The sequence below is a fragment of the Protomyctophum bolini genome, assembly GCF_963924005.1.
Source record: "Protomyctophum bolini genome assembly, chromosome: 18".
In the NCBI taxonomy this organism is placed as follows: domain Eukaryota; kingdom Metazoa; phylum Chordata; class Actinopteri; order Myctophiformes; family Myctophidae; genus Protomyctophum; species Protomyctophum bolini.
This window is the reverse complement of record NC_137879.1, coordinates 26,968,165-26,993,241: the sequence shown is the minus strand read 5'-3', so window position 1 is coordinate 26,993,241 and position 25,077 is coordinate 26,968,165. Positions and strand designations below refer to the sequence as shown.

The following is a 25,077-nucleotide window of genomic DNA, read 5'->3' as shown; positions in this document are numbered from 1 at the left end:
TGCATTCTATTCCTTTCACTGTGTAGACTCAAAAACCTAAAGCATACAAATTGCACGCAAAAGCTGGAACTGCTATCTGTCTGCTAGAGCTACAATGCCACAATGATAACTTGATAAAAGAGCTCAGTTGATTGATTCTTTTAATACACCTAGTCTGCCCAGTCGAACGGCACTTTAAAGTCTTTGATCTTTTCTAGCGGTAACCTCTCAGGTGTGAGATTGTGTGAATGTGGAGCTCGTGAACAGCATAAATCATGTGCCATGCAGTCAGTCTTTCAAGTGAATCCACAAGGTTCTTCTATTCTACGCCATTGGAGGCTCTTTAATCTGATTAGGACGTGCTCAGAAACCATTCCACCAGACTTCTGAACTGTTCTTTCACCCGGCGACCAACCATCCGACTGCTGAACAAGCACTGAATCCTGTCGCCATTTGGTGTTGCCATTCACACTCCATCTCTCAGGCATATCACTTCTTAGCCCTCTAGTATACTATATGTATGTCTATTGTGGGGTGGCCACAGCGCTCTTCATAACCATGATCTGAGTATAGCCATCAGCTGAAACTGAACTTGGCATTATGAATGAATGAACTTGGCATTTTGAATGAATGAATGAATTTATTGGGTGATGAAAAGAATGGGCACATCAGCGCTCCCATAACAATAACACAGAGAGAAAAATAACAAAAGAAAACACAATAAAGCCCTAGGCTTATTTCTTTTGTGGTCCTAGTCTAAAAGAGTAAGGTATAAAAAACAAAATGAAGAAGTCTGCACTCTCTGCTGCAGCACTAATACTATCCCTTATATTTATGCTGACAGTTAATATAATGCACAAGAGATGGTGATTGTTTTTCTTTAGCCATGCCACGTGAATATTAAACCGTGGTTTTATACTGCTATTTGTTGTGATTTTATAACCGACGCTCTATTTTGTTTATTTTTCAGGAAATTTCAAATATATTTTTTCTAGGGAATGAAGAAAGCCTTGTATTTTTTTAAACCAATCAATACGCCTCATCAAAGTTGATATTGTGACTTTATACGTTGTCAGATACCTGCCATAATATATTATCACCACTTTAGCCCAATCCAGTTCAAGTGGAGTTAGAGGTTTTGTCCATCATTGATAAGAACAGCTGACAATGGATCTCCAAGCTGCTCTGCACACAGGAGAGGGAAAAATCAGCTAACTCCACCCCCTCTGGATTTATGAACAAAAATTAAAAAGCTGAAACATTGAGTTAGCTGGTTTCTGCCCAACAGCGACGATATCTGATTTGACTTAACCCTCCCTGTAACTATTATGCTGAGAGCACACCCACACACACACACACACACACACACACACACACACACACACACACACACAAAAGAGAGACATCTTCAACGTGAAGTAGATTCTGATTCAGATCCAGGAAGTCTGGGAACTGTGGTCAGGGTCACAGATCTGGTATATGAGGTCAGCCGCAGGGGAGAGGAGACCGGAAAGGTCGGGAAACATGAAAGAATATTTACACATCCTATGAATGGGTAAATTACATAGATAATCGCACACGTGGGCCAGTAGTGCTTGTGTGTGCGTGTGTGCGCGTGCGGCTGTGTGTGTGTGTGTGTGTATGTGTCCTGACCGCCGGAGGCCAGGTCTGTGCTAAGGAGATAAGCTGGTAATGGTAGCATCGGGGCATCAAGGGAGGCTAATACTGTTGAAACTGGCAAAGCTGCTTAGAGACACGACAGAGACGGAGAGAGAGAGAGGCCGAACACGGGGTTATTATGAGGGAATATCACTCTTGGCTCTTCTCTCTTTCTCTCTCCACCTCCATCTTTGTCTCTCCTGTTCTCTTTCCTTTCCACTTCTTCTGTCTTTCTCCGTCTGTTCTTCCTGTCCTGACTCCTCCCGTACCCAGCTGTAGTGGTCCGCACCCTGTGGAGACACACACACACACACACACACACACACACACACACACACACACACACACACACGCTTTACCCCATAACCCATCTGAAATGTCAAGCCCATCTTTGCAGTGGATTTCCTGTGTGTGTGTGTGTGTGTGTGTGTGTGTGTGTGTGTGTGTGTGTGTGTGTGTGTGTGTGTGTGTGTGTTTACCTGGGTGCTGTGTGGTGTCAATATAATCCTTAATGATGTGAGCTCCCCCCTGGGCGCCTGCATCCTCATGGGCTCTGCACATCACAAGCTTTCACTCAAGTCTTGTGGAAAGTCAACGAGCCAGTGAGGCAGGCTGAGACATTTATTAACACACACATTCATTCATTTAAGACAGACAGGATGTGCACACGCAGCACCTTCCCACATATTATTTATATTTATGACACCCATAGGACTATATAGAGAGTGATATGGGTGGAGTATGGGCGGAGCATGCCTAAAAAGGACTTGTTCTGGTTTGTTAAGATTTAAGACTGTACTATACTGTAAAAGTACAGTACAGTTAGCCGTCTGATCATTGTATTTGGTATCTCCCAGACTCCAACACACAGACGCATTCTCGGCTAACAGCTGTAGCGTGTTATATATTTAATCCTGTAGACTTTATATCAGTGTAATTCATAATTATGAATGAATTATTCAAAAATATGAATTATAAGTTTAAAAATTAAGAGTCAGAATCAATCTGAATTTTAGAAGGGGCACCAGTGAAATGAGCTTAGTAATAAGCACAAGATTAATTTGTATTTAACCCTTAAGTTAAGTTAAACCACTAATAAAATAATTAAAAAGATTATAAAATAATCAATTATAATTTTATCTTAATAAATCTATGGAATCTGAAGGTAAGAGATCTTTTCCATTACATAGCCTTTCTTCCTTTGCATACATGTCAAAAACCAGTAAGTTCAACTTCTTGAGCAAATAATAGACTTGTTTTAAAAATGAATCAATTTATTTCCACACCTAAGTTTATAGACAAACTCAGTAGAACAATAATCAAATTAATTCTTAAACAAGGGTTAATGCAGGTTCAAATAGAATTTAAGAAACAAATCAAATGATAATGAAATATCTATATGATAGATAATGTTCTTTGCTACTGAAATTATCGATTATTTTTATGGAGAAATCCCATCATTTACAGCTTTCCATCGCAGAGTGTGTGGGTCTTAGTGGGGGGCTAATTGGCAGGTGTTTCCAGTTGTATAATTGTGCTTTTCTCAGTGTAGCTAGCCTGGAGGAAACCAGTCGAATCTGCCACAGGACAAAAGATCTCCTTGGCAGATTGGTCTGGCACTCCTCAGTTTGAATTATATTTCGCCCACCCCAGAGTTGTGGGTGACCAATCAGAGCCCACTATTCAAAGTGAGACTTTTTTTTCTGTGACGTTGGAATCTGTTTGTAACCCCCTTTGAAATACATCTTCGAAACTAAAGTATAGCTGCTGCTGGATTATATTAGGCCGTGGGGTTATTATAAACACATACATACTCAATGAGAGAGAGAGAGAGAGAGAGAGAGAGAGACAGAGAGAGAGTCAGAGAGACAGAGAGAGAGAGAGCAAGGCTATAAAGACTTGGTGCACCAATATTAATATATAGTATTGTTGTTCATGTAGGCTACGTGTGTAGACTAGTGAATCAAATGCAGAAGCTTTAATTACTAAACGGTCACACCAATTGTGTTGGCAATAACTCACAGTATAGCACTGTGTGCATGCTACACTGACGTAATGACCAGTATACAGTTTATTGAATCAATTATGTGCTCTTGCAATTTTCTCTTCAGTGTGTCTACCCGGCCGGTCGATCTAAAATTGCACACAGGCATTGACCATTGATGTGCATGCAGGAACTGGATGAAGTAGATTTCTCACTCTTCCCAAATTTAAGATGTTTATTAGCATTTTTGCCATGAGCCACGGGATCTGCAGTCACGGTCCAGACCACAGCCTGCATGTAGTCGAAGCATGCGTAATCTCTATGGACTAGTTAATTATTATTACTATTTTGAATTGCTAATTGTTGTTGCTGCAATGTCAACACCACACGCTATGATTATTTTTGGAAGCAGAAGGTACTCGCCTACTCGGGTAGCAAGCCAACATTGAACGTTCTGGAAAAGCGCAGTGTTCTCTCCCTGATGTCTGTGCTATTATGAATGAATAATAGGATGTCCTCAAAGTGAGTGTCCTCAAACTGATTTATAATGGTATGTGATGTGATGTGATGTGATGTGGATCACTTAGAGTATGAGTCAAAGCCTTTATCGATTCATTGGACAAGCTTAAGTAGCACAGAGTTCAGTTAACACCGCTCTAATTGCCTCGTGGTTGTGCAAACACGAGAGCGAATATAATTTGGTTATTTTTTACCCTGTTTCCCGACAATATAGGCGGAACTCTTTATAATTATTTTTCCAAACATTTCAAAAGAATGCCCAAAAGGTTTTTTCAAAAAACAAAATGTTGAGATGTTCTGCCTTGTGAGCTTGCAAATTCAGCTGTTCTGTACATAGGGCTTAAACTTAAAGTGATATGCTTGTCTTTGTCTTTTCAGATGGAAGACGTGATAGCCCGCATGCAGGACGAGAAGTGCGGAATCCCCATCAGGACCGTCAAGAGCTTTTTGTCCAAGATCCCCAGTGTCTTTTCAGGTGAGCCTCTCCTCTCCTCTGAAGTACTATCATATTGTATAAGTCATCTGTGGCCCTGGATCAAACAGAGGGGAGACCTCATTTCCACACAGGACACGGGGCACGTCTCTCTTTTCACACGGAGAGAAAACAAAATCAACCGAGACCATTGATTCATTCATTAGGGGCTGTGGAAAAAAGCTTGTTTTGACCGAAAAATATATACAAAAATAAATTACAGATAACACTAGTGCCAACAGTTACTGTACATGTGCTCAGTGATGCGGTACACACTCCCAAATGATTTAGGATCGTAGGGTGCGGGGCGGCTCACCATGGACAGCGCTCGAAACGCTTGAAACTCTGGATGCTCTCCATACTAACCGGAGCAATGCTAAAAGGTAAACTGACGGACGCTGCTTTCATATATGGAGTATACGGTTGTCTACGGACATATGCGTAGATAGCACCAGTAGGTACCGATGTCCTACCTACGTTTATAAACTTAGATAGCAGCGAAAGCGTTAAGTCTAAGTCGACCATTTTACCTGCCCATGGGTACATATGTATCTGCAACTTCTGCGCTGCATACATCCTGCCCAGTGGGAACGCATTCCAAGGTTGCCTCCTTATGTAGCACACTGTGCTCATCAATCAAAAACAAGCCTGATTCCACTGATATTTGTACTAGGAGTATCATTTTAAGATGATGGGGGGCGAGCTTTGCCTAGGGCCCATTCTGACCTTAACACGGCCCTGCCAGCAAGGTTGAAATGTCTTAACCGTGCACACATTCCCAGGAGTGCACAACAATACAGTGGTGCAGTACTCCTTCATTGTGATGGCTCGTGATCGTTTCCTCGGATAAATGATGCTCAAATCCAGCCAGGCACGGTAGGGTGACCCATGTCCTCAGTGAGAGCATTCTGGTAAGAACTGGAAGGTCACACATGGTTTCCATCAACAACCATGGGTAATTTCTAGAGTGTTCTTGAAAATGACTCACCACCTGCGGCTGGCTTAAAAGCAAGGTTTGATTTGTATTTTTAGCCACTATATTCTAACTGTACTTCATCGTACATCAAAGCTTTGAAATGTAAAAAATAAAGAAGTAAATAAATAAATTGAGAAACTTTTAAAAAGTTTGAAACTTAGGGACTTTTTTATTAAACTTGTTAAAATTGTGATATTAATTATTATCACCCACTTCAAGGAGTCTACATTTCCCAAAAGGAAATGCATGTTTTTTGGGGGTTTTTTCAGTCAGACACACTTCAAAGGCTAGACACGCTCAACTCAAAGAGCTTAAAAGGAAAAACCGGGTACAGCTTCTTGGCAACATGAACACCAAAGGAACCAATCGGATGCACTTTAATACGCCACAGCAGTCATGAACAACGTATGTGTTTAGAACTATTGCCTTTTTAATTCAGTCTGGCCAGAAACAGGGATGAAACATATCCCCAATGGCGCTACAAAAACAAAGGACCAGACAGGGGGATATCAAAAATAGAGGAATGGATCATCCCCCCTATCCCACAGGAAATCCAACTCTGGGTAATAGCATCACCAGCTAAATTCCTGAAAAGTAATTTGATACTAGGTTCTTAAACCTGAGCCTTAAAAGTTTGACGGCGACGTCCAGCATTCAGAAAAGCTTTCACGACTTGTTGTTTCGTCTCTCGGATAGAAACATCCGGATCCTTAAAAAGGGATCATTAGAAGTTGAAGGGGATTTAGATGATTCAGAAATGCTTTCACAAGGTTTGCTTTCAGAACTCAGTTACCTACGTAGCTGCGGTAAGCTATAAACGGCTGAATTCCTGAAATGTAAATCGAAACACTTAGAAACCACCGGGCAGGGTTCTTGAAGCTGAGCGTTTTGAAGCCCATTAAAACCGGGAAAGCATCTCTGTGTCATTTTAGATTTTAGCTATACGTCGTATAGCAACATACGTTTTTCAGAAAACTCTTAGGATTTAGAACAGTGGTTCTCAAAAAGCTCGCAGCGCATCACGAATGTCAGGCATTAGCCAACAAGTCAGTGTGCTGCCTTGTTTCCCAGGTTACATAATGAAGGATCTTACATAAGCATGCGTAGCAGATGACATTTGTCGAGGTGAGGGCCTCCTACATCTCGACACATCTGTGACACATCTCCCTCGCACACACAGACACTCGACATAAAGCACCTTGAATTGCCTTCGTGTCACGTGTGCATTGTGCTACAAATAAACTTGCCTTGCCCTAAATTAGCTATTATAAACTTGTTTCAGGGTTATACCGAAAAAGGCAGACATGCGAGCTCACACAACGCGTCAAGCTTCTAGATTGGCATGTATAAATCATGTTTTGATGCAAATGAGTGCAGTTTGTCCAGCTGTCCAGATTATTAAGTGTAGTGTAGTGTGACTGGCTATGTAACCACTGAGGTGTTTATATAAGTTATACAAGTGTTCTGAACACAAGCTTGAACTTAAAACTCTAACCATCACTATCATTAATAGCATTAATACACTTGAACCCTGGCATGCCTATTTTGATGAGTCCATTCGACATGTTGCAGATTGTAGATCGGCAATTTTTGGTGAAGCAATTTTGGTGTAGACAGAAGAATACGGTCAAAGTACAGTTGTAACTCAACTCAAGTCCAGTTCTCTATGACTAGAGAGTTTAAGACTTAAGTGGTTAAAGCTCACATTGTTTTGTAACATGCACTGGAGTTCTACAGGGTAAACAGAAAAATGATGGATGGATGGATGGATGGTTGGAGGGAGACTGGATGGAGTTGAGCACTGACTAAATACGTTTAGACGAACGGATACTTTAAATACTGAGCACTTGAAAATAGGGATGAGGGAGAAGATGGAAGGATGGTTGTGGCAAAACAGAGGCATGAGAGGGAGATGAGAGAGAGACACATATGGTGTGTAAATGTCACACCATAGGTGCATCTTAAGCAGCCATGGGAAGGGTGGAGGAATAGAGTAATGGAGGAGGGACTAGGGTTGCGACTATCGATTGTCTTCTTAGCGATGACTTTTTCGATGACTTTTGTTGTTGTTGCTTTTACCCCCTTTTCTTCCCAATATAGTCATCGCGTCAACTGATTCCTCCCCACACACATTTCTGTGTTCTGTCATACCGGCCAGTGAGGAGCCCCCACCGAGAGGATGTAGCACCTCCGTCCCGTCCTTGTCCTACTCCTCATGCCCCAACACTCCCCGCTGACAGGTTCCGCCCCCCCCAGCCCACAGGAGTATGTGCAGCGTCAAATATCACCCTCCCCACTTAGGACTTTTGGCCCAGTTTAACCTTAAAAATCTTTTTTCCTTTGCTGCTATTAGCTGTATAGCAAAGGTTAGAATAACAACACAACAGAGTGCACGGCTTACATAAATATACAATGGAATCGATAATAGTGCTGGTTCATAATAACACACTTTATAGAATTTTCTCATCAGCCTTGTTATCGTGAGGGGAAAAATGCTAAGGTATTCAGCTTAATGTTAACGGGTCCGATAAATAGAGTACGGTCATCATGCCCCGCGGTAATTAAAAGGCTAATGTGGCAGACTCATCTGTATGCCCCGGGGCAGAGAGCCACTGCATAGCGGAGAGAGACGTATTCAATAAGACATAATATGCTCCGACGTATATCCACTTTCAGCCTACAGTACTAATGGACGAATCCAAGCAGAGAACAATGCGCCGGTGTAAAGCAGGGCAGATTGCCACTGGAGGACACCTCAGTGTAAATGTGCTTTTTATGCCACGGACACCTGGTATTATGAAATTAAGAAGACGGGGAGGGGTCCCATTACAGTTCAAGTAAAGATATTTTACATTTTTACTACATTTAAAAATATGCATTGTAAAACAAAGAAACAAATCTAAGAAATGCCATGAATACACAAATCTAAATAATTAAGAAGTAGTGAACGTAGCCAATCTACAAGCTCGCAAAACACGGAGCGAAGCGATGTGTTGTGCGCTTGTATAGATCTGCTATTTTCACTACTTTGGGTCCTGGGCAAAATTGTCTAATCTCTCTTTTGGGTCTTGACCTGAAAGGTTTGGGAACCACTGCATTACAGCACCCATCTCTCATGAATCATGATCACTCTCTGCGATAAAAGACATGCTGTTCTATGTGCTCTGCATTCTGGTGAATGAGGCTAACGCGCAAGTTGACCGACCTGCGTCATCAACAGTTATTTCTATTTTTCAGTGTTTTTATTGACCTTTTGCATTTTTAATGTTCATTTCACATGCAATATTCACAGCAAAATCCATGAAGGGAATAAACAATCCCAATACCATCCCCCTCCCCATTCCACCATGCACATACAAAGTGTGTTTATAGTTATGAACTGCCTTGTGCCTACAACGGTGGAATATACAGGTGTATCATATCATATACATCGTATATCGTCACGTGTACAAATCTTTTCAGGATTCAAATTCAAAAATAGCAGATCTACAGGCTCAATAGCGTAGCGATTTGAAGCATTCTGAGCTTGTAGATTTGACACTGTTGTAATATAGTAGGGTAGGGCATTAATTAAAAATATTAAAAGTTGAAGTAAGCCTGTCGGCAACGAAATACTCAAATATACAAACCATATAATGGGCGATACATAGCTGACATAAACAGATATTTTATGGGCTTTTTCTGCCGTTATTGATAGGACATAATGGAGATAGACAGGGAACAGAAACTGGGAATGACACGCAGTCATCGGGATCGGGACTTGACCCCGCGACACGCTGTCAGGCATGTGCCTATTATATGTGGTATGCTCCTAGACCGCTAGGCCACCAGGCGCACCATAAACAGACATTTTAAAGCTTTAGTCCCATTAGAGGTAATTTTGTCCACCTCCACTGATTCAAATGCGCTGAGGATGCAACGGGGATGAATCTTTTGATAAGACTGAGGACTTTGATCAGAAGAGTCCCTCTGCGACGTACAGCCTCATTTAAAAGTGAATCTGCTGTGCTAGCCCACCTGTTTTATGAGCTTAATGGAGACAGCTTTGCTGGCAAGTGTTGACATATTAAGTTTTATGGACTGTTCCTCGGCCGAAAGGCAACCAAGTGTTCGCACCGGCAAGGCTGTAATTGATGTTCAATTTATAATTACGTTATTTTGCCTTGTGTAGTGCAGTGTGACAGCGCGCACGCACCCACCGGCGCACGCATGCACATTCATGTAAAGCTATTTTTGCGGAGACAACACAAGCAACGCTTCATTAAAAAAAAAATTTGTAACATACTAGAATAAAATAGAATAGACTTTAATTGCCATTTGCAAGAATGTATAGGAAATCTTGGAGCTCACCTCCCAGGGCCAGAAAATACAGACAGACAGAACATCCATCCTACAATACTACATCCTGCAATACTAAAGTATTTCATATTCTAACCAAAAACCTGTGCAATTCATCTAACGTGATTCAGTTCAGTTAATATGTCATGATTAATTTCCTATATGCAAAATATGTGATGTGTAATATGTGTTTCGGCACAGTGGCTTATTTATTTTTTATATATTTTTTATCACAACCAATCACACATTATAACCCTATCCCAACCATAAGAAGCCCTAGTTTGAAATACATTGCTAACTGTAACTGTATCTTAACAATAAGCTTTCCCCTCATGGGCACCAGAAAAATGTCCATTTTGACTGAGATTACAATCCTTGTGGAGCTTTTGCATGCACACATGCATGCACACAGCCACTCACACACAGATGCACGCACGGATGCATGCACGCTTGCACGCACACACGTACACACACTTCCCAATACACAATCACTTGGCAGGCCCTCTCAGCAAGACATCCAATGATTGAGCAAATCTTCACAGGAGAGGCCAGGAAGGAGGGATGAATGGAAGACAATATGCTGTCAACCTCCCCCTCTCTCTCCATCTGTTTGTTTCTCTACAGTCTACACAGTATGTGGTCCTCTAACTTTACTTCCTAGTGCTTGCCCTTTCTCTTCTTTCTCTTCTCTTCCGCTCTTCTTTCACGCACGCACGCACGCACGCACGCACGCACGCACGCACTAACTAACTCACACTCACACTCTCTCTCTCTCACTCGGTCAGTTCTATCCATCTCTATGAATAGGACGTATAGTGATAATTAAATGAGAGCAGCAGTAGAGAACAGCGCGCGCGTGCGTGCGTGCGTGCGTGTGTGTGTGTGTGTGCATGCAGATACTTCTCGCACGCTTCTCTTTACGTTTCTTTTTATAGCCCCTCTTCCATCTCTCTTCCTCCAGTCCTTCCCTTGTATACTCCATTCCTTTCCTCCTCTAGCATCCTTCCACCTCTCTTTTCTCTCTAAATAACACACAGTATTATTTATTTTTTATTGTGGAGAAAGGTTCTGTCCGTGTATTGGAGCATGGGGGGTGAGAGCATTTTCTGGTGTGGCTGTGCATAGGCGGGTGTTTCGCTGTCTAATGTATGATGGAGGGAGCATATCCTGGAAGTGCATTTTGTACAGGTCTGTCGCGGCAGCAACGTGTCTTTCTGTGGCTGGTGATGTAGAGTTGTGTACTGGCAGTGTTCTGGCCAACTATTTTGAGGGCCTTCCTCTGAATATTGTCCAGTAGACCAAGATGTGTAGGTGGAGCCCTCATCCGTACTCCATAACACTGCAGACCTTGCTCGGCTCTCGGTGGTGAGTCTTTTCGACTACACTACAACAACTAAGTGACACGTACCATGCCATCACAGGTTCTGGATTTGTTTCCATATGCTATATGGCTGTCATGGTCACAGCCATGTGTCCATGTCCTGGGTGTCCCTGTTCCTTCACCAATGTGACGCTGCCTTTGGCCCTGTCCATTGTGTCCCTGTCCTTCCCCCAAAGAGATTCTATAATAAGAGACAAAACTCTGCATAGTAACAACCAGCGCCCATGCAGTGCCCCAGCCGCGTTGGAGTTATGGCGCAACTTCCGGTTGCTTTAAAAAGTCATGCTGTACAATCAAAAACCTTTTTTTTATCCTATTCAAATTCTACATAACTGGTCAGTGTTTAACAGCGACAAAGTATTATACATATGCATATACTATATTTACTCATTTATTTATCATATTTATGAATGAGCAAAGCAGAAATTAGTAACATACTAGTTAGTAACATATTCATTCAGAATTCAGAATTCCACGGTGCATGTTTATGTGCATGTTTGAGGTGTTAAATTAACATTCATTCAGAATATATATATGTATGTTCTCGAGTTGTTGTTTATTCAGTTATGTGTGTTGTATGTTCTCCAGTTGTTGTTTTTGTGTAACATTTGTTTGCCATTTTTGTTTTCCCTTCTCTGGAGGCAAGATTAAACCTCAGTTTTGGGAACCTCAATATCTGAAAAGAATGAGAGTTCTAAAGTATTTTATTATGTACTGTACCTCCTACTTCACGGTTGGTTCCTGTTATCATGGAAACATACAACTCTGGCCTAGAACTTCTCAGGTTATAGAAGGTTTCAGGTTATGTTCCCCTTGTATAGTTGAAAACATTACACATTATACGCAGTGGTTTAAACAAGTGTACAACTTCATCTACTCCACTACATCTCAGAGGCAGATATTATACTTTTACTCCACTACAATTATTTGAAAACTTTAGTTACTAGTTACTTTGTAGATTTTTATTATTACAGAACATCAACATACATTAAGCACTTCAGTCCTATTTCGGCCATTTGAAAATCGCCGATCTACCACCATGTAAATTAAGTACATTTAGAATTCAGGACTTTTACTTTGACGTAAAGTAAGTATTTCTACATTGCAGTATTGATACTTTCACTAGTCCTTTTTTCCACCACTGATTACATGTACTGTATATTTATCAGTGGTGACACTCATACTCTTTGATATAATTGATGATAATAATAAATTATTATAATGTTTTTTTCTTCCAGGGTCAGACATTGTACAGTGGATGCTCAGAAATCTCAGTATTGAAGATCCAGGTAAGAGTCACATTTCTGTGTTCTGAATAATAATGTGTGGCGGCTGTGGCCATCCAAAAGTCTGTCCCTCCTTGACACACTTTTGGATTATAATTATTAGAACACAAATTCCTGTAGGATGCATTTTAAAAACTGGTTTACCAATACAAAACCACTCTGGTCTCTAAAATAGGGCGTTGATTTATTAAAATAAATCGATACAAAAAGGTGAAATATGGAGATGCAAGGTTTCTTTCTGCCCATCAGGGATGATATGCAGCACACAACATGCATTCTTTATACAGAGACAGTGTGTTGCTACTGTATGTACAGTACATACTGTGTGCAGACCACGTTTCCATGTAGTGGGGTTCACGTAGAGGACGGCTCTATATTCTCAGTGGGGAAAATGGAAAAGCGGAGGAGGGAAGAAGAGAAAGGAGGAGATGAACATTGTTTTTTTACCCGCGGGCAAAGGAATAAGGTCTCTGATTGGGACTAGTCCCATGAAAGATGCTTTCTCTCTCTATCTCTCTCTCTCTCTCTCTCTCTTGCTCTGGTGTACTTTCTATATCAATCTCTCCCCCCCTTACTCTTATCCTCTCAGTTTTGCTTTTTGTCACTTCCACACTCCCTTGCTTCGGTGCTCACGCTGTCAGCTGTAGTCCCTCGCCCTCTCTCTCTCTCTCTCTCTCTCTCTCTTTCTCTCTCTCTCTCTCTCTTATTTATTGCCTCTTTCCATCTCCCACGTCCCTCAGGTTTATTCTTGTTCTCTGTCTCTATTTCTTCACTTTTTGAACCTGGAGATATGAACGCACACACTATACAGTAACGGTACACAGACGCTGCTTGCAGGCATTCTGACATTGTGTCTCTCCACTCCCTTCATATTTCCCTGTGTTTGACAACGCCTCAGGCTGTGTTGTTTTCGCTTGCTTTTTGTTAGGATATTGTCTCTCCCCTCACAGTTATGTGTCCGTGTTTCTTTTCCCCATACACTCTGACTTTTGTTACAAAACTCGATTTTTCCTTGCCAATATTTATATTGACTTTCTGTATTTATATTCTGTACTGACGCCTGGATTTAACCACTTAAACCCTGCTGTATACACGTTGTGCTTGTAGTTCTGCCACAACACAGTATGTTCGCCCCCAGAATAGTGACATAACTTAAACCCTAGCATCCGTATTGCGGAGAATGCTTTCACAGAAAATATCAGATCGACAAGCTCACACCCCGATGCGTTGTGTCACGTTGTGAGCTTGTCGATCGGCAATTTTCAGCGAAAGCTTTCCCCACAGTAACATAAAACAGATATACCAAATATGCTGGTATAGAGCCCTGAGGGACTCCTCTCAACCGTATGGGGTTTAAGTGGTTAACCACTTTCAAGCTGGCATTCTGATGGGCATGTCATTGTAGGTGAAAGCTTTCAGAAATGGTCAAAGACAAAAAAGAATAGTGAAAATAGCAGAGGTTACACGTTGTGGGCCTGTACAGTAGATCAGCTCCAGTAGATGGTCTTTGAGAGCAAAGTGAAGGTTAAAGAGGAACCTACGAGAATGTTCTACAGAATGTTCTACAACTGGGAAATGTAATACTCCTTCCTTCCTTCCTTCCTGCCCTCCTTCTCTCAATAAAAGACAATGCATTATGTACTGCTTCTATGTTTTTTTATAGCCATGGGAGTGGAGAACAGAGGACTGTGTGAAGATGGATTACTGGCCCTAAATAATGGACTGAAACTTCCTACTCAAGCAAAAAATATCATCATCCATCATCATCACCGACCACTAATGTGATGAAATAAGGGATGGTGGAATGCTTTAAGACTTGATGTCGCTGGCACACCAAAACAGGCGAATCATGAGTTATGGTATTGACATTATACGGAAATAACAAAACAATAATAAGACAATAGAGTGTTCAGTTAACACCCTGAGCGCACAGGACGAAGTTCTCCGCCCTTTCAATTAGTAACACCCAGTGCCCAGGACGGAGATTGATCAAAAGGACGTATATTATCACATCGCTCCACAGGCTGGGAGTGTCTGTTGCGCAACATTCGATGTTGCGCAACAGTGGGACGTCATCGAAAATGTTCCCGCCCCCTGTTTAGCCGACGAAACCGAAAATCTTAAAACGTTAATAACTCTTGATCTAAATCATTCTGTCCATTTCTAAGCAAAGATTATGTGTTAGATGGCCCACCGCGGTCCCGTCGCTGCCCAGAACTTTGTCCCATATCTTTCTTTTTTTCCACACTCTCACTTATTTTTTTTTATCCTGCCTTTCTCTCTTCATCCCCCCACATGTGCCAGTTGCTTTCTCTCTCTCTAGTTATTTGTCTGTCACTTACTTTCATGTTCATTCCCATGTTCCAGCTGTCTGCCCCAAGTACTCATGGGAAATCAGTGCTGAGCAGAGTTCAAGCCTCTTGAGCTTCACGCACTTGTGCCCGCATCACACACACACACACACACACACACACACACACACACACACACACACACACACACACACACACACACAGCTCTGATATTAAACATGTGTTATTCATGTTTGCATATAAGAAGTTATATAACCATGAACTGCAGAATCACTACCCCTTTTCCACTGCCTTCTGAAAACTCACCTTTTCAAACTACCTCAACGCATAACACTTTTTTGATAAGTCAACAGGCCCCTTATTGGTAGGGGAGATGTGTGCTCCCCAGAATACCTACAGTACAACGGATCCATTCATTGGCAATCCCAAATAACTCTTTTTACATTCATTAAAATAGTGAGTTTTTCAGACTGAACTCTGAGTACAAAATTAAAAAAATATTTCTTTAGTGTGTGAGAGAGGGAGTGACCATTAGGATGGTATAGTACGTATTCAGCCTCTCTCGCTTCCTCTTTCCATTACTTATTAGTTTCTCTTGTCTGGAAACTCATCTCAGTTTCACTGCCAGTGTCTTGTACCTCTCCTCTCTCTCTCTCTCTCTCTCTCTCTCTCTCTCTCTCTCTCCCTCTCTCCATCGCTTGTTTGTATCTGAATCACTGTAACTGTCTTTCTCATCACTCTTTCCACCTCTTATTTGTTTTTTTCCACCAGTGTGTCTAGTACATCTATATCTTGGTCTCTCTCTCTCTCTCTCTCTCTCTCTCTCTCTCTCTCTCTCTTTCTCTCTCTCTCTCTCTCTCTCTCTCTCTCTCTCTCTCTCTCTCTCTCTATATATATCTCTTGCTGCTTGACTCATTTTCTCATCTCTCGTTTTATACACCTGTGTCTATTCATTCATTCATTCATTCAGTCTTTTGTCGTTTTTTACAAAATGTGTTCAGACTCACTGGCAGCCCAAAACTCCAGCCCGAATCTGATTTGTGCAATGTCCAGGTTGGAGTCGCATTGCGTTAATGCAGTCTGAAACAGCACATGGAAACATATTTTTGCCAATCAGATTTGAGCCACATTCCTCAGCCTCAGACTGCAATCCAACCTGTGTGTGTGTGTGTGTGTGTGTGTGTGTGTGTGTGTGTGTGTGTGTGTGTGTGTGTGTGTGTGTGTGTGTGTGTGTGTGTGTGTGTGTGTGTGTGTGTGTGTGTGTGTGTGTGTGTGTGTGTGTGTGTGTGTGTGTGTGTGTGTGTGTGTGTGTGTGTGTGTGTGTGTGTGTGTGTGTGTGTGCGCGTGCGCGTGCGCGTGCGTGCGTGCGTGCGTGCGCGTGCGCGCGCGCTGACTGACGGTGTATTGGCGTTCATTATCCACGGCTGTCTCTGTTGTCATAGAGATAATGAGAATCCACACTGTCACTGCGTGAGCGTGCACTGTCATGTTTTTTTGTGCCTGAGGATGATGAATTTCCACAGTTATGCATCGTCAGATGCCAGAAAAGGATCATCACCAGGACTCATCATTTGGACACATACTGTGCTTTGTCTGAGCGATTCTATGAAATATTTAAATAATAACAACACGCAGTCTAAAAGCCCTGCAAGCAGTGTGTCCTGCTCCGTACACAGGATAGATACATCATCAGACAGCTTGGACAAGAAGCTGAACTTTTCGCCATGAGGTCACTCAAGAAGTTGGAGTTATCTCCCAGGGAGCATGCCATGAACGCGCTCAGCCAGTTTCATGGCACATCGTACAAATATATTTTGACGTAACTTGTGTGCCAGGGCAAATGCTGGCCTAAGACAACAGTATGTGGATCAAGGCCCACTTGGAAATCTTAAAAGTGACCACTTAACAAGGCAGCCGTCTGGCTGTGGAGAGAAAGAACATAATCTGAATTCCTGTGACAGAACTCGACTTTTAATTTCTAGGTTAGGAACGCCATTGATTGATTGATTGATCATTAAGTGGTCAGATGGGTGTGCTTTGTGCATTTTTATTTTAATGATCAATCGATTGATTGTGTTCCAGCTTGAATCAATAGAACATTGTATACTTTAAGTTCCTCAATCACAAAGAACCCCCCCGAGGTTTGCAGTACGTGTGCAGTACAAGACTGCTCCCTTTCACCCCATCTGGTTGCTTGCTTGCTTCCCTTCTCGCTGTCCTCACTCCAATTCTCTATAGTGACCTTTTCCTCCACTAATATTTACACTTACTAATCACATCCAGGTGGCAAACCCAGTTGGTGTGACTGTTTGAGTCATGATTTGAAAGGCCAGGCGTCGGAGGCGACTGAGACAACATGTTACAATATTCATAGTTCCCCATTAGCCATCCTGCCGGCCTAATCCACGTTGGTTTCCTATATTGCATGTCCATGGCCTTAATCAACAGTGACAGCATTGTGGCATGCATAGTGTGTTCCTGGAAGAGATGAAAAATGAGTGCATAATTATGCTAATCTTCTTCTCACTTTTACTCTCTGCTACTCTGCTCTTGTCTCCCGTCCTCCCATCCAACCCTTTACTTTCTCATTTCCTCTCCTCTCCTCTCCTCTCCTCTCCTCTCCTCTCCTCTCCTCTCCTCTCCTCTCCTCTCCTCTCCTCTCCTCTCCTCTCCTCTCCTCTCCTCTCCTCTCCTCTTCTCTTCTCTTCTCTTCTCTTCTCTTCTCTTCTCTTCTCTTCTCTTCTCTTCTCTTCTCTTCTCTTCTCTTCTCTTCTCTTCTCTTCTCTCCTAACCTCACCTCACCTGGCCTGTGTAGTGGAAGCTCTCCATCTAGGGACTCTGATGGCAGCCCATGGCTATTTCTTTCCCATCTCAGACCATGTTTTAACACTGAAAGATGACGGGACCTTCTACAGGTTCCAGGTAGGGCTGTGACTATTGATTATTTTCTTCTGAAATGTACCCATGCCACAGATCAACACATACTTCTTTTTACAAGACAAATTGGTTCACAGAAAAAGAAGATTGATTATCTGCCAGTACTCATGGCAAATGCAACAAACGTCCCTGCCAACAGTGTTAGCTGGTGGCTTTTATTATCCTCAACTTCATTATGAAGTCTGTCTGTCTGTTTAATTCTCCATCCGTCCATCCAACCGGCTTTGAAATCCATCCTCCATCAACCTGGACTCTGTACTCTGGCATGTAATTTATATTCAAAGATGCAAAGAACTTAAAATTCAACTTACTCATTTTCAAATTTCTTTCCCCAAAATGTTCAAAGAAAGTTCAAATGAGGTTTGACAAATATCAGATTTGCAAGCTCACAATGCATCACAATGCAATGCTTTGTGAGCTTGACGCTTGTAGATCAGCTATACAATATGGCTCAATCACCTTTAATCTCCATGTCTCTGTCTCTCACAGACTCCTTACTTCTGGCCATCGAACTGCTGGGAACCAGAAAACACAGACTATGGTATGTTGGACAACCACTGCACACGCACGCACACATGCATATACTCAGATATACTTCATGACTGAGCCATAAAGGCACAACAATGCAGCTTAATACCCATAGTATAAAATAGGGCCTATAGGTGGTTAATACATGCTGGGTAATATTCATCTAAATATGTAAAGAAACTACTACTAAGTACTAGTAGAAAGTACAATATTTGCCTCTGAGATGTACTGTAGTGGTGTAGAAGTATAGAGTATCGAATGTGGTAAAATGGAAATTAACTTGGTTCCGTTCCACCACTTTTCCACTACAGATGAGATAACTACAGTATGTATGCATTACTGTAATGCAGGGTCAGAGACAGGTCAGCCAGTCTGTGCTGTTGTCCTGGGATAACTGCATAAAGTGTGTATGTGGGTAATGGGTCAACATGACATGCAGGGTCATGGGGATTAATTGTATGAGATATGCCTGTTAATGCGTCTGATGTAATTTAATCTCTGGCCAGCGGTAATGAACACTATACATGGCCACAGGCTGGCTGAACACGCTCTGAAACAAGCACTTAGCGGGGGAAGAAGAACTGCAATTTTGGACTTAAGTAAATGTACCAATACCACAGTATAAAAGTACTGTGTTACAAGTAAAAGTCCTGCATTCCAAATCTTACTTACGTTGAAGTATAAAAGTATCAAAACACGCTTAAAGTTGCGTAAATGTGTAAAATGTGCTTCAAAATTGTACTTGAGTACATTGTACTTAGAGTAAATGTAAACAGTTACTTTCCACCATTGGAAACAGGAAACACAATTAATGTTAATGGTAAGGCGCTATAGTCCCCCCCCCTCTCTCTCTCTCGCTCTCTCTCTAATAATCTAATAGATCCTAGTGAAGGCTAATGCAGCTGTTGCATTAGGTTGTTGTCCAAATTGAATGTACAGTATTTGATTATGGCAGCATTACATTTAGTACAGTAGGGAGTGTTAATGGTTAGGTTAGGTTAATGTGTTCACACTGTGTTGATGGTTAGGTCAGTGATGGTTTAGTAGAGGAGGACAGAAACCACACTTCACTAGTGTTTTGTTTATCATAAAAACTATGGTCATCAGCTTTAATGTCACAGGTTTACAAGGTAACACAAATTGGCTGGACGAATCTTGCATAGTTCCCATCGTATCGTTATTCGTTTTAGATTTAGAAAAAAAGAAAGGGAAGAAGAAGTGGGGGGCGGGGGACAAGTGGGAACATATTTACACTGAGATAAGATGTAAAGGTGGTACTGTTGATAGAATGCCTTTACTTTTGTAGTACAGCCTGAGGGATGCAGTTTCCTACTCCGAACTTCTTCAGGGTGCAGAGTTAGTACAGTCGCTGCTGAGCCTTTTTCCTCACGTGTGTGGTGTGTGTATTTTATATAATATTTAAAGTATATTGTTTTATACAGTATTTTCGGTTAATCACCCAGCCCTACCTTTATGTGTGTTTGGCTACGGGCAATCCGGGTTATGTTGCAGATTTCATCCATGCTGTGGATCAAACCCATACAGTTCCATTTGTCTTTGTGCGGTGACTCATTTGCAAGGCAACAGCCACGTCTAAGAGGAGGACATGTAAATGTGGATCACCCTGTTTAACAGATTATACATGGAGTGGGAGAGAAAGAGAATAAAGCCTGATTTTTGCTTCGTTGTGCTCAGTGACGGTGACAAGAGCCGGAAATAGCTGATCTACAAGCTCAAAAAGAGAAGTGAAAAGGATGAGTAACAGACATGGCCTAATAGACTTTGTTGCATAGTTCGATCACTGAAAATAACAGATTTTCTGTGATGAATCGCATATAAAGTAGGCTTTAGGGGGAAAAAGAAAGCGAAAAGAAAGAAAGTTACAACAAAAGGAAATCTATCTGTGTGAGTGTGTGACGTGTGGAGAGAGATCGAGAAAGCGAGAGAGCCTGAGAGGAAGAGGGAGAGAGAGCACTTAGAATAGCAACTGTCAGCTGTCAGTCAGCAGCAGTCAATGTCTCGGAACAACACACACACACACACACATACACACACACACACACACATGCGCTCGCTCGCACGCACATGCGCACACACGTACAGTACACACACCCAATTATCGCTGTTCACCATTGTACATTTCCTCTATGGCTCTGTCCTTAGTGTCTGCAGTGAGATTAAGGGCTATTGCGCTACCCCTTAACCCTTATCCCTAAACTTATTTGCCATTTTTTACAATTCAAAAAAACCTTTTAAAATAGTTCAAATAACTGATCTACAAACTCACAATAATCTGTAGATGTAGATTGTCTAGACTCTAGTTGAACTATTTTAAAATGATTTTCAAAATAGTAAAAAATGGCAAATATGTTAAGGGATAAGGGTGGCGCAAGATGGAGCCCTAAATATTTGGGCCATAACATCTCAAATGACCTCTCTGATGACAAGGACATGCAGTATATAGACAACGTCGTAAGCTGTATGCTCAAGGAAACATGCTGTGTTGAAAAATGTGCATGTGCTCAGTAGTGGCGAAGATTTTACTTTTAAATATTTCTGTACACTTCTGTATACCGCCCACCTGTGGTGTCGTTACAAACAAGCCAGTATCAGACGATTGACACAGTGGTTTATAACCAGTAAGACGCGTTAACGCGGGAAGCGAATGCAGCTGTTGTGGCAGTCTGACACACACACACACACACACACACACACACACATTTTTATTTTGCGTGCATGTTTATTTTGTGTGTGTGACGGGTGGCGGGAGGGTGGTGTTACAGCGTGACACACTCACTCACAGACAGACAGACATGTTCTGCTGGTTTACATAGTAAATGCTCACTGGCGTTCACATTCACAATCACTGGCACTACATGTGCATAAGGATAAAGACATACAGTTTACGATTCAAACACGTACTGTATGAAGAGACGTATAATATCTCTCTCTCTCTCTCTCTCTCTCTCTCTCTCTCTCTTGCAATTTCCATCTATCTATGCCCAATGTTGTTTTTGTTATTTTAGGTATAAACCTCGGAAATGTAATGAATGTATTTATTGATTTTACTTTTCTCTGACGCCCACCCCTCAGACTCTTTCTTTTATTTATTTTATCCTTTTGGCAGATACAGTATGTACAAGCATATCTTCAGTCAAACCTGTCTCTCTCTCTCTCCAGCTGTCTACCTGTGTAAGAGGACAATGCAAAACAAAGCCAGGTTGGAGTTGGCTGACTATGAAGCTGTAAGTCATCAACCGCCTACTGACACCATTTCTATTCCAGTTGCACATTCCTTGTTTTACATTTTCCAGTGGTAAGCTAGTAGTAAGCTGCCAATGGTTCAGTTCAGTTAAGGGCAGTATTGTGTTTCTATCCAACTTTCAAGGAGATATGTTCAGTGTTTTATCATCTTTCTAAAAGACATATTATCTCTGATATGCAATGCATGGGGTGGGCAGAAAGGGGGTGGGGGGTGCCGTAGCAATTTGTTCAAATGTCATGAAAATCTGCAACAGTGATCGACTCCATCAATAGCACTTATGCTTAATACACTGTATGCACTTAAAAAGAGAAACACAGGTATACGCAGTCATACGACCTGCTCTTTGATTCACAGTAGCCTACCTTTGTATTTGACTATTTTCTAAGCTGTCATGTGATGGTGCTGATCTTTTCCGTCTTGACATTCTAAACAGTGGGTAATTACGTGCGTGTTCATGGGGATTATTATACCTGCCATCAAGTGTTGTGCTTAAAGACCCCTTTTCTCCATCATAATGGATTTCAAAGTAGTTTGTCTATAATCAGGCACAGGATGCAATCTGCATACATTTCTTTCATTTCTCTGTGGGATGTTTAGGCTGACGCCCAGCAAAAAAAGTGTTTTTTCCATTAGCCTTAGAGAGTACTAGTGTATGATTACATTTTGATTGGTGTTGCATACTCTTATTTTAATTGAGAAGTACTTTATACTCTCTCCTTGATGTTTCAAGTATGGCTCGGCGATATGATTTAATATCAATATAATGGTTATTTCAAACTTTTGCCTTTATTACAACGAATGAACAATTTATTTTCATTTTATTTGTGAAAATAGAAGATGTACAAGCTTCTACAAGGTTTGAAAGTAAAATAAATAAATCAATCAAAAAACTCAAATATTCCCTCTGCTTTGTGATTCAGGAGAGCCTAGCACGACTACAGAGAGCATTCGCCCGGAAATGGGAGTTCATCTTTATGCAAGCAGAGGCACAAGCAAAGTATGTCTACTTTCACATGCAAGACACGCACGCACACACGCACGCACACACACACACACACACACACACACACACACACACACACACACACACACACACACACACACACACACACAAACTTTCATTGCCAGAAGATGCTGACACAAACTCACAAATACAATACACATATACAAGTACACATACTGTACAGTCATGTTATGCTCATGGACTCTGTGTGTCCTTCCGTCTGTCATCTCTCCCTCCAGAGTGGATAAGAAGAGAGATAAGATTGAGAGGAAGATCTTGGACAGCCAGGAACGAGCATTCTGGGATGTTCACAGACCTGTGGTGAGTCTGCATAGACAATACAATACAATACAATACAATACAATACAATACAATACAATACAACAATCTGGTGTATGTACACTAAAACAGTTAATCAAACTAATTGATTTAGCTATTATAGGAAGTTTGTATAGGAAGGGGGCTTGTCTGATAAAATTAATATCAAATATCTAAATGCTGAATGCAGCAAAACTGTCTGGGGTGACCACAAAAACCTACGTAAGTAGACATAAAAATGACCCCAAACATGTTTAAGAGTGAAATATCCCTGTAGTTTTGTAACTTATCAGACCAATGATTTAGTCTCTTATAATAATATCTATTAGAATTTGCATTAATTTGTAAAGAATATAACAAATTATTGTCAAAAACGTGCTTCGCGGTTATTCTAATAATCAAAGATGTTATCAAAGAAAATAATCGATAGTTGCAACCCTACACCAAATGTATCGCTCTATTTTTCTTCCAGCGCTTGTGCTACACTAAGTGTTTTCTCTGGTATTTTAGAAGGATTTGAGTTTGATGTTCACTCATCACAACCAATTACCTCGCACCTCACCTTTTGACGTCTGTGAGCCTGCCAACAACAAAAGCAGTTGAAGGCTCTCCTATTCACAAACCTGAAAGTGCTGTTCTGTGCTGCAGTTTGGTTCAGGTTAGAGTGAAGAAGGTCTGTTTTTCTGGGTTCAATTTCCTTCTATTGGATTCTTATCTGCTTGTTTCAATTTAGCTCTTATCCTGTTCTTATCTGCGCCATTGTGAGGTGGTGTTCCGACCTTTTCTGTCCCCCGTACTGTTGGGTTGCGTTGGGTTTTTTCTTCCCCATTGTGTTCTGTTCTGTCCCACTGTGTTGTGTTCCCTTAGTTACCATGTTCCCCATTATAAATGGTTTGTGATAATGACATTATGACATTACGATGCCTCCGGTAATGCAGCATTACCCATTGTACCCGTTGTACACATCTGTCTGTGTCTCTTTTATGGGAAATGTCTGCCTATCTGCCTGTCTGTGCCCCTTTTATGCCCATATACTGTATGGTGATCCCTGTATCTGTCTGTCTGTGTCCCTTTTATGCCTATATATGGAGTTCCCTGTCAGCCATGCCCACATATGGAGTCCAGGCCAGTTAGTCATAAGTCAGCATACGTCTATGATGTCAGTACTAGGATGTCATATTGATGATGATCATAGTACTCCATGGGCATTTGCGGATTTATCAATATTTAATGTGGCAATATGATTCTGCACATGGACCCCGCCTCCCCTCTCAGCGCGTCACTCCCTCGTGTCCTCGGCAATACGCAAGACGAGTTTGAAGTGGATCGGTCGGGCGGATCTCGCGACACGCTGGTGAAACACTCGCTCACGTGCAGCCATTTATTTGCGAGGCATTGTATTTGTAGTTGCCCCTCTCTTATATAATTTGCCAATTTGGTCAATGTTTGTTGTTTACTTTTGATGCAGTAATGGTCTTTTTAATTTCATTAACTTTGTTTAGGTATTAAATAGGTCTGAAAAGTCCTTAAATTGTCACATCACTGTCACCCCCCCCCCCCCCACACACACACACACACACACACAATAAGTGCTCTGCAACGCTGTTTCAAAACATGTAATTTAACTACCAAGGCAATTAGATGAAAGTCTGAAACTAGCAATTATTTTCCGTTTCTGTTGTCTGCGTATGGGTGATACACTAGAGGTCTGACCCATTCATTCAGTTAACGCATAATAAAACATCTCCACGGCACAACACTGGAGGAAATATAACCCCATGCACTGCAGCAGCTGATTAGATTTAAATAAAACATCAAAAAGCATTGGTCACATGAGTCAATCAGATCTGTCTCCAACAGAATAACATTCACCACTTCAAAAAGGGGACTGTAATGTGGCTGATGGCTATTTTTAATTTCCTGTTAATAACCCGTAACATTGTTTAAGCCGAGATAATTAATCACACCAGAATATATTTGTCTCGTCTCCAGATATGACATCCCTCTCTGCCAGCTGGAACATGGTGAATCCTCATTAGCAAAGGTTATGCAGTTAGAAAATATCTCACAAGACCTCTGCCCATGCTCGTAATGAATACAAGTACTGCGTTTGTGCGTTT

At 41.6% G+C, this 25,077-nt stretch overlaps 1 protein-coding gene across 4 annotated transcripts in view; it reads left to right on the top strand.

The window, feature by feature from the left end:
* The window catches only part of rgs7b (regulator of G protein signaling 7b), a 70,896-nt gene that overhangs the window by 28,209 nt on the left and 17,610 nt on the right, over nt 1-25,077 (top strand). For all 4 annotated transcript variants that reach the window (XM_080789010.1, XM_080789008.1, XM_080789009.1 and 1 more), the window contains exons 3-9: nt 4,520-4,616; nt 12,547-12,597; nt 17,722-17,828; nt 18,333-18,384; nt 21,552-21,616; nt 22,557-22,633; nt 22,879-22,960. In XM_080789010.1, the coding sequence (XP_080645136.1) occupies nt 4,520-4,616; nt 12,547-12,597; nt 17,722-17,828; nt 18,333-18,384; nt 21,552-21,616; nt 22,557-22,633; nt 22,879-22,960 (531 nt within the window). The remainder of the gene's footprint in view (nt 1-4,519; nt 4,617-12,546; nt 12,598-17,721; nt 17,829-18,332; nt 18,385-21,551; nt 21,617-22,556; nt 22,634-22,878; nt 22,961-25,077) is intronic.